An 11,032-nucleotide genomic window follows, 5' to 3' on the forward strand; every position below is an offset into this window, starting at 1 on the left:
TTCCTTTCTGCTCCCGGAGGAGGGGGCGGAGAGGGGGATGCACGAGATCGCCGGCTCTGAGTGGCTAACTTGCGCTTTGTGGACTCTCTGAATACTCAAGAGTGCATTGAAAGGGAGGCGAAGGTGGCTCCGGAATTAAGCGGCAGCTTGGCAACTCGTCAGGCGGCAGTTCTAATCCCAGTGTCACCACTAGTTCTCCTCCTGTCTCCTGTCGCACCTGTCCGAGTGACTCCTCCACAGTTCCTGCGAGAGGACGGGGCTGTGAGAGACAGACTGACAGACAGACAGACAGACAGAGCAACCAGGCAGCGGGGGCTGAGCCCCAGCCTGAGCCCGGCTTCTGTCCAGAGCACAGTGTGAGTGACCTGGGTGCCGTTCCTCAGGGGGCTCTGAGCCTGAAGTGGCCTCAGGTGGCCCCGGCACTGCTCGGCCATGTCAAATCCTTGGCCTCTCCCCCCCTTATGGGGCGAGGACTGCGATGGGGACCTCGGCGGCTGGGACCTCCTGTCGGACATGGCTCTGTCCGTGAACCCGGTAGGTACCCCTGACACCCAAGTCAGACCTCCTGTTCCGTATTGTCTGTTTCCCCTGTAAATGTTTGTCTCCCCCAATTTGCGTGGAGTCTCGAAGGCAGAAATTATGTTGTCTTTGGTGTCTTTAAATCCTCCCCTTGGCACCGTCCTGAGCACAGTGTGAGCTCAGTCAGGATTTGTTGTCTAAAGAAGTAAATGGGAGAACTGATGAATAGGCGGACGGGCGAATGAATGCGATCCTATTACCCTTGTCACCACCTTACAATGTATGTCCCAGTGGGTCTCAATTGTTTGTTTTCCCGTCCCATCTAGACATTTAACTCCGAGAGAAAGAGGCCAAGTCTGACGGCTCTTTGTGTCACCGACCCCCCTCGCCCAGCACTGTTCTAGGCACAGAGGAGATGCTCGCTGGCTAATTCAAAAGCACTTGCAGGGGGGGAAAAAACCACTTGCGGCTCAAATGAGTTGTCTTGCGGTGAAAAGAGCAGCAGAGCAGGACTAGATGACTTTGCGGGACTGGTGACTCCATGTCAATGCTGGATTCCAGTATTTTCTAAAAAAGAAAAAGAAAATCTGAACGCTCGGTATGGATGCATATTTATTTGACTGTCCGTGTCGGCAGAGTTCTTCCCCAGAGTCCACAACTCTTTCTATTTTGACAGCATTTCCCCATAAGGAAACGGATATTTATAATACCAGGTGTAGACATGATATTTGCGGTTGGCAAGAGTGAGTCAGATCTTACCTTGTGCAGACGAGAAGACTGGGCTTCGTAATAAAGCAGTGAGGAGACCAGCAGGGCAGGGGCTAAAAACCCAACGCACCGTGAGGGGCTTTGCGGGTTACAAAGCGCGTTCACATACCTTATTTCATTTGCTGCTCGCAGAAACCCTTGTGAGCTTTGAAAGGAGCAGGTATTACTCTTATCGTCCTTTTATTTTACTCGATTTTATTTTATAGTTGGGCAAACTGGAACTCAGAGGGGTAAGGTCGTGAAGTCCTGTGCCCAAGGGGTAGGATCAGCCTCCCACCCAACTCTTGAGACTCGCAGGCAGATGTCCTCGCTGTGTCTGCATGTGACTGATACTTTTTTCCCACTTTTATTTCAAAATTAACATTTGTGTGTTTGTGTGGCAAAGGGAAAGCAAAGACCTTTTCATGAGCGTTGGCAGCCCAACAGATACAATGGGACAACCACACTGAAGATTTAAGTCTTGGCTGTAATCATTTTGACCTTTGTGTTTGGGGAAGGTATATGTTAGAAGTTCAACAACTGTCTTGGAAAATACGGTTGCTAGAGCCTTGAGCAATGGAATGAGATATTTTTAAAAATTTATTTATTTAGTTAGTTTTGGCTGCATTGGGTCTTTGTTGGCACACGCGGGCTTTCTCTAGTTGCAGCGAGCGGGGGCTGCTCTTCATTGCGGTGGCTTCTCTTGTTGCAGAGCACGGGCTCTAGGCACGCAGGCTTCAGTAGTTGTGGCACAGGGGCTCAGTCGTTGGGGCTCGCGGGGTTAGTTGCTCCGTGGCACGTGGGATCCTCCCGGACCAGGGCTCGAAGCCGTGTCCCCTGCATTGGCAGGCGGATTCTTAACCACTGCGCCACCAGGGAAGTCCTTGGAATGAGATTTTATTTGCCGTTAAGAATAATCTGTTGAGTTCTGTGATCCTGTAATATGTTAGACCAGCCTTTCCTAGTGTATATTCTGCAAACACCCATTCTACGGAATGGCGATCATTGTTAATTGGGGAAAAAAAACACACACGTGAAAGGTAAAAACCCAACAATCAGTAGTCAAGAAGGTTGGGAACATGCTGCTTTAAACCAATTACATAGGTGTCTCAGAGCCTCTAAGTTGCATCATGGGTTGCCACGAGGGGGATGCATGGCAGCATTTCCCATACTTTTTTGGACACGGAACCTTTCATTTTGCAGGACTGGTGTCCATGGGATGTTCTGCTTTATAGTACTTACCACGGTAACAGTCGTCCATTACCTATGTGATTCTTCACACCCACCTTCTTCTTGAGTCTACAAACTCCACGAGGGAGGAAACTGTGTCTCCTTCTGCTTCTTTCCGTTGTGTCTTTGCCGACCACAAGCCTGGTGGCACAGTCCCTGGCCCTCAAAGAATATTTGTTGAATGAATGAATGAATGAATGAATGATCTCTGCTAGACCAAACCACGTGTGGTTCCCTATCGGGAGCCTGTATTTAAGGTTCTTTACCATGTCTGCCCAGGCAATTTGTCAGCCTTTCCTTCTACAGTTCTTTCCGCTCAGTATTCGTGTTCTTGGAAGGGTGACTGTATAATTTGTCGTCCGAATCAGGACATTTTTGAGGGTGAAAAGGGACACTGTCAGTAATGACAGCAGAATAACATGTGTACACTGGAACCACACTGGGTTATAACCCAGGCTGGATGGCCCCCTCATTATTGTTGACTCTCTAATTCCCCACTAGGGATTTTATGCTGCTTGGAGCAGGGACTTTTCCGTGGAGTAGGTAGTCAAGGTAGTCAGTAAATATTGGTTGAAATTAATGTATGTACAGTAGTGACTGTTATGCTCATTTAAGATTTACTGATGATTGTAGCATGTATTTTTTTAAGATCGAGGGAAACTGGGGCCATATTCTCTTCCCCATTTCCTCAAATACAGTTGTGTTTATACCTTAATCTATCAGAGTAACTAGGGGATTAGGACTTAGTTGCCCTTGCGAGAGGCCTGGAACCTACGGCCTCTGTGGCAGTACTCTCTTTACAGGACTGGCCTTTTACCTCCCAAGGCAGTGAGTGAAAGAGACCAAATGGTCTCCCTACTGGAACTGGAGGGAAGTGGAGGTGATCAAATTGCCTTCGTGGAGAAGGTGTGAAGGTGTGAAGGAGAGAGTTCGGAAGGTTTGGGGGATGCCCGTACCTGCACAGGTGCCATCACACCTGGTGGACCTTCCTCCAGCTGGTGGTCCCACCCTCAGGCCCCTCATCAAGCACAGCTTTAGAGCTGGTGTTTCACTTTGGCATTTGGTTTCTTGCTCTCACTGACTCTGGAGCTCCTGAAGGAGAGGGCATGTGCCAGGTGCGGAGTCAGTACTCGGTACAGCTCTGCTAGTCGCTTGAATTCTGATTGATTAGGAAGGTGTCACACTGAGGAGAAAAGCTCAGGGCGTTCACTTTGTGAGATTCTCTCTGTAGGCATCTGATTGGACTCCTGAGTTAAAAGGGGACTTCAATTAATCACACAAGTGGTTCATATAGGCGTCCTCTTTTACAAATCTGTGATTATGAATAACATGGTAAAATATGTCAGTGGGTGGAAGAGGCCTCAAAGATCAGGAAGGCGAGCTCCTTCTTTGGATGGATAAGCAAAGTGAAGCTCGGGGGACAGGGGAGGGTGGCTCCGTGTCCCAGAGCAAACCAGTGACAGAGCCAGGCCCTCTCTGCATCTTGTACTGTGGTCTTACTGCTTCCGTAAAAGAAAACAAAATTGGCCATTTGCAGATACTTACTGCTTTGTATTTCGTAGGGGGAAAACCCCAGATGTATAGCTATATTTACTTCCTTTACAATTTTTCCTACAGGGTAAAATATTATACAACATGCTTTTCTGAGAATAACTAGATTATGGTTAATTTTCTTTTTTTGTTTATTTTGTTTTAGGTGAGCCTTCCCAGTGACCCAAGCTGTGTTGAAGAAATCTTGCGGGTGAGTTTAAACCTTTATCTCTCTGCCTTTTAATGATGAAGCAGTCAACCTGCTTAAGCTGTTTAAAGTCATTCCTCTTCTGTTTCCGGGAGTGTCTCATTTCTTAACCTCGTCTTCTTGCTCTCTAATCAAGCCAGTCTCCTGATCTCACCAAGCTTCTGTCGCCTTCTCGCATCCTTCTGAGTCTTTTCAGGGCTGAACAGAGACTCACCACCTCCTTTAGGAAACGTTTCCTGTTCAAGCCTCCTACCCGCGATCTTTGCCTTTCTGTTCTCTGGGATCTCAGGTCAGCCTCATTGCTGCCTCCTGCTACGTTGCTGACGGGACATGGTCATGGAGATTGTGGCCTACAACGAGGGGATGAGAAGTGGCAGGGTGGAGGGGAGGAGGTGAGGAGAGACTTGAGAATGATGGCAAGTTGTGGGAGATGGTACTCCTGGGGGTGAACTGGTGCATGAGAATGGCGTGGAGACAGCGCAGAGCTGCAAAAGGTGGCAAAGACCTCTCCCAAAGTACACGATTAAACCAAGAGGAGAAACCAAAGCCAAGGCAGAGAAATGTATCTCCCGTGTCTGCCTGTTGGCACCCTAAGGCGTTGCGGTATATGAAGAACAGGAATCGTGGGAGTGAGTTCTCTCTCCACCATTTGTCACTTCTGCAATTTGGACAGATAACTTCATCTTTCTGAATCTCCCTTCCTTGTCTGTAAAAGAGGACAATAATGCCTGTCCTAATTCCCTCGTGAGCTGCCGAGAGGTATCTAAATGCTATTTACTATGAGAAACGATCAGTGTGGCCGGGAGAAAAACACGCTGGCTTTCCACTGGGGAAAGAAATCCATCTCTGTGCCAGGGGAAATTCTTCATCCCCTTTCCTCGCCTCCCCAAGTCACCTCAGCTCCCCCGACACTCTCCGTGGTAAGTGTTGGAAACACACCCTGTGAGGATGCAGCCAAAGGAATAGAAAGGAGTAGAAACCTGTTTACCATGGAGCTGACCGCGCACCTCATCTCCCCCACTGTGGGTATTCGTGCACCTTTTTCAGCCCAAGAACGCTGTTACTGACTGTTGAAGAGGGGAGTCCGATCACTCTGATCAGAGATGAGACGATCTGAGTTAGGGGAGTACTGGTTACTTTGGTAAGAGTCCAGGAACCGCTCCATCATCTCCACCTGGGATAGTGGGGTGGGGAGTGCGGGCGGCCGCCATGAAATCCACAGCGTGACGCACCAGATACGCCAAATACTGTGAGGGTCTTGGCCACCTGCCTTTTAAAGAAAGGCGATGCTGAAAGAAACCTCTTCCTCTAGTCCCTACAGTAGTCTGGCTTTTTCAAATGAAGTCAGTGGTCTTTTCTGAACCCCAGAGGAATGCCAGACCCGTTTCAGAATCACCACCTCATTTGTGACAGTTGGAATTCTCCACTTCAGAGCAGCCTGGCCCTGGAGCCTAGGTGGCCCACACAGTGACCGAGCGAGGGGAGCCGGCTGGACACCTGGCAGAGGCTGGCGACTCCAGGCTGCTGGAGAAGCCACTTAGAGAAACAACAGAATGTCACTTAAACACGGAAAGAAAAGAAGTAGTTACCTTAATAAGCTCATAAAAGGTAGCTCCCTTTGAGAAAGTAACAAAAGTCTTTCTGTTGTTCTTGAAAGAGAATCTAGGGGAATGGGCTTTTTTTTTTCTTTCGAAGGGCTGTACATTGTATAGAATTCTGGGGCTTTTGTTTTGTTTCGTTTTCTCGACAATACCGTTAATGAGTGGGCTTTCCTTTATTGAAAAGCGACATGTTTCCGTCTCCATGCTTGGAATTTTATAGACCACAGTACATGGCTCTACAGAGTGCTTGCTGGACCTTTTTTTTACGGCACGTTCACGTTCCTGTTTGTTTGAGGGCCTCGGAGCCCTGCAGACGATCCCACAGTAAGTCTGTTGGTCACCTTGCTCCCAATCTGCCTCCTTCTTGAAGGGGCCGGAGGGGGGGAGATACCTTTCCTCTTTCTCTCCTCCTCTCTCTGACCCCCTCGGTGCTTTTCCGACTAAGCCAAGTCCAGAGCAAGGTCATCTTCTCTCCGTCACTGAAGGGGGCTCTGCAGAGGAAGGTGCTCTGGCCCAGGGGTGGGAAAAGCTGGCCGCCGGTTGGTCCTGACGTTGCATCACTTCCTAGCTGTGTGGCTTTTCAATTTCCTCGTCTGGAGAACAGGGGGTCATTCTGCACCCTTACATCCCTCTCCTCTGCCGTGAACCAGTCTGTAATGTGTACACACCGCTGGCACGTGTAACGGGGAGAGAGCTCCGTCTGTCGGCTCGCCCAACTTTCCCACCTCCCCGAGTCCCCCTTTTTTCCCTCTACAGCCCAGCAGGCAAAGCCACTTCATCGCACATTGGTACAGACGAAGTAGGACACGACTGGCCTCTCCCCGCTCTCAGCCCCTCAGTCGCCAGGCGGTGGAAGTACTTTGGCCTAACGCATTGGATTTGGGCCCCCTTTTCAAAACGCTGTTCAAGTTCAAACCAGTTGGCTTCCTTTGAAAGTCCCTCTCGCCATTTTTCCCCTTCAGACCCACTTCTCTTTCCACGCACTCCTGGCTCTCATTCTACCCGGGAGCCCACCTTGTCTGGTCTTCCGGGGCTGACTTGATCTCATATGACGAACGTATGTCCCTCTAGCACGTGACTGCCTTTCAGAGTACTTGAACCTCATTATCTTATTTTGATCATAGGAACCATGGTAGTCCCTTAGTATTGGCTTGGCCAAAAAGTTCGTTCGGGCTCTCCGGAAGATGTTATGGAAAAACCCGAATGAGCTTTTCGGCCAACCCAGTGTTTCAGGAAATAGGGGCCCAGAGAGGTTATACATGACCTGCCACCCTGGGTGAGGCTAGTATATGGCAGAGGCACAAGGAGAGTCTGGTCTTCGCTTTGCACCATACCTGTCAACCACCGTGTCACAAACCTACAGTGAAAATCTCTGGATTCAAAAAAAATTGCCTCAGATGCTTGGCAGACTTACTCCTAGCAACTCTAACTGGGAATACCAGCACGCCGACAGAATTTGAGCCGGTCTTAGGAATGAATTCTTCCGGACATCTTGAATATTTTCAAATCTCATTTCAAATAATAAAATAATAACAATAACAAATTACTGCTACTAATAAAAAAGTAATAGTAGTGATGTGCGACTCTATGCAGGCAGAGTACTTAAGTACATTCTGTCACTTACTTTTCACAACAGAACTAAAAGATTTTATTATTAGTTACTGGTTATGGAAAGCCAGAGAGGTTGAGTAATTCGCCCTCAGGGCAAACAACCGGCTCTAACAATCCTCACGCTGCCCCCTCCTGTTCTTCTGTTCCCGTCGGCTTACCTGAATCCATCCTTATTTCACAAGCTCCCGGGCTCTTATGATTAACATTACAATGGCATCAACCAACAGTTCATTTCAGCTTCTGTTGTTTCCTTAATTCGTACACACTCAGTTATGCCAAAAATAATTCCACGTAGTTTCTCCAACAAATCAGAATTCATCAGCCCACAGCACCTTTCCTGCCACCTGCCCTTTATTATAAATTTTACAGATCAGAAACTTAAAGGCAGCAATCTGAGCAGCGCAGCCCAGCCTGCGTACCTGTTTGCATCAGCATGCCATTTTCTCTTTAGACTCAAGCTACCCTCGAGTACAAACAGAAATGAAAAATAATAATAACTCTGGCCCTAGTGACGGCGTTCTGCAGTTACAATTCATCTGTCATATGAGGGATTCCTAAGCTGCTCATATGTAATAATCTGGGCCGCAGTGGCGGCTTCTTTTCTAGCTCCGCCGGGTTTTATGGGTCCTAAAGTAATCATTTCTGGAAGAGTTAAGCCAAGGAGAGCAGTCTGCACTAAATGCTACTAGCTGAGGATGGATGTTCAATGATTATTTCTTCCGCAGTGGTATGATCTGTTTGTTCTTAGCAAGAATTGACTTAAAAATATCAACAGACTGTCAATTAAATCCTTTCCAGAGTCACAAATGCAGATACAGCACTCCTCTTAGATTTGACGCCGAACAGATTGTGTTTCCTAGCTAAGTACCTTCCGTAGTTGATAATTTCATAAGCAAACATCTGTATGGGTAATTCACTGTTTATGAGGGACGCTGAATTTGCTAGCTAGGATTTAGGGAACTTGATTTGATAAACTATCGTCTTACAGATTTCTCCCTGCCATATGGATCAGGTTTGTAAACACCGGCATGGGCACCTCTTTTGATTGCAGCGTGATCTGTGTTTACAACATTTTAAATTATGGCAATTCTGCTTGTTAGGTCTATGTTTAAGTGCACAGTTTTAGTGTGGAAAGAACTTACCAAATAATTAGAGGACGGCCATTTACAGTACTTGCTAGTTTTTACTTTTAAAGGGGAAACGAATGAAAAAGCCCATCTTAAGAGTGAGAAAAAAAATGGATTGGGGAGCAAAACTGATCAGACAATTACGTCTGAAAGGAATTTTGATTATATTATCATAACTATGCAGCATAATCAAGCACCTTTCAGTAGAATTTCTTTGATAAATTTAACCAATAATTAGGCAATTGATTTTATATCCTGTCAAATTAATGTATAAATAATGTTCAAATTGGAATCATGCAAACGATTTTCTACATAGCCGTCTTAAATACTAATCCTCCCAGGATGATTCAGAAAGCATCTATCCTATTCTGGTGTGGACTTTCAAAATTATAGTTTCTTGAAATAGTAATATAGTGTTCCATCCAAGAAAGACATTAACACTGATGGAGTCAAATAAACGGACTAACTAATGATTGCACCCTCTGCCATTCTGATGACTAGTTCCTACCTAATGACACTGGGAAATATGTAAATTTGTCAGCAGGTGAAAATGCCCTCGACTGGGTAAATTATGTGGAGTATTACCTTTTCTGAAGCTAACTCAAAGCACTAATGGACTTAATACATAGCATGCATGTGTGAGGTGAGCTATTCATGGAACCAAATTAGCCCACAAGAGATATTACCCATTATTTGCCTCCCAATAATCATTTCCTCTTTGCTCACACACAAACCAACCCAGAAGAAAGATGCTAAATTTAATTATAACAACTATTATGTGAACAATGTAGGTAAGCCATCCAGTGGGCTTCCAAATGCACTTAGAGCCTGTAAAGCAGTTTAAATATTTTCATGTGGAACCTGGGGGTTTGCAGCTAGTGTATGATGTGAATTTTAAATGATTATCCAGACGTCATTGGGTAAATGAGTAACATGGGTAACGAGGTGAGTGGCCCAGTGAATCATGGGAACCTGTCAAACCTGGGACATGTCAGGGAAGAGATGATGTCAAATACCAGTAACTTAGCAACTCAGCATTTAGCTGTCCAGGGAGCGAACAAGAGTAAGCCCTTTAAAATAGCTGAGTAAATATATGAGTCCCTATATATCTTGGGTGTGCTGTAAAAATAAGCCTGTTTTCTGTCAACTTGTTTCTTTTTGCAAATATGGTGATTTATTATTTTCTATCGAGTTGAATGAAAGCACGTGAGAATTTAAGCCACGTGTAGAATTTACACCTGCTTTCTGTATCTTGGATGTACAGGGAGGGTAATGAAACAATGTATTAGTTTGCCAAAAAGCAGTCTAGGCATATCTGAAAGAAGTAATAGCTTCCAACTGTTGTTTAAGAACCAGTTTTTTTTTTTTGTCCTAGCTGTGCTAGTGGGATTGGGTTGGGAAAAAATGTCTAATGCAAGGAGGTTAACCACTCCATGTGCATCTGTGTAAAGGTAAAACCAGCGTCTCTGGAAAATGCATGGAGAAAGTAGCCTCTCAGAATCAATTCGGTAGGCATCTTCCAGTTTTGAAATGAAAGCACAAAGCAATTCTCTTGTAACTCACCAAAAGCATTATGGAGAATGAGAAAAAGAAATGTAAACTCCGTAATTGCTCTAACCAGAAGACATCCATAAGCCTAAATCACTATTTTGTAAAGGTCAAACAGGGAAGAATCCAAGAGATGATTCCCATGGTCATGGACCTGGGGCATAGATGATGAAGCACTGATTTTCAGGATGAGAGGCACACCACGAAAGGCAAAAAAGATATTGCAATAGTGGGCACGGGTGTGAAGGTTTGTGATGGGAGCTTCCGTGGGCCAACTCTGAGACGTGCATATTTTGAGAAGTAGGAAAGGCCGAACCGGATGAGAAATTACATAACTAATCCACATTTGTGGAAAGCACGTTGTTGCTGAGGCAAGGTGGAAGAGCCAGAGGCTGCTTTGAGAGCAGCTTGCAGAGCTGATGTTTCTTGATAAGGCAGAAGTAAAGGCCGAAGCACTGGGTGGCACACCCTGGTGTTCAGAAGAGAATTCCTGCTAGTCTGGTAATATTAAGCCATGGCCGCCACTGCCACAAACATATCCTGCAGATAACTGATCCAGGAAGAATGCCTGTCCCTAAAAAATTAGTAATAATCAAAACAGGAATCACTATGAGAGCTATGCAAAACTTAAAAAAATAGCATATGAAAAAATGTGGCAGAAGAAACGTTGCTAGGGAACATGTTAAAGCTATGACCAACGTAGTGGCGTGAATTGTTTAAAAATGAGGGCTTCCCTGGTGGCGCAGTGGTTGAGAGTCCGCCTGACGATGCAGGAGACACGGGTTCGTGCCCCGGTCCGGGAAGATCCCACGTGCCGCGGAGCGGCTGGGCCCGTGAGCCATGGCCGCTGAGCCTGCGCGTCCGGAGCCTGTGCTCCGCGACGGGAGAGGCCACGACAGTGAGAGGCCCGC

The 11,032-nt window shown here is 46.4% G+C and overlaps 1 protein-coding gene across 1 annotated transcript in view; it reads left to right on the top strand.

The window, feature by feature from the left end:
- The window catches only part of LOC112396318 (AF4/FMR2 family member 2-like), a 401,348-nt gene that overhangs the window by 294,093 nt on the left and 96,223 nt on the right, over positions 1–11,032 (top strand). Inside the window, exon 4 of the mRNA XM_024740056.1 lies at positions 4,193–4,237. Coding sequence (XP_024595824.1) covers positions 4,193–4,237 — 45 coding nt within the window. The remainder of the gene's footprint in view (positions 1–4,192; positions 4,238–11,032) is intronic.

Source organism: Neophocaena asiaeorientalis, unplaced genomic scaffold (assembly GCF_003031525.2).
Source record: "Neophocaena asiaeorientalis asiaeorientalis breed wild unplaced genomic scaffold, Neophocaena_asiaeorientalis_V1.1 scaffold981, whole genome shotgun sequence".
NCBI classification, from domain to species: Eukaryota; Metazoa; Chordata; class Mammalia; order Artiodactyla; family Phocoenidae; genus Neophocaena; species Neophocaena asiaeorientalis.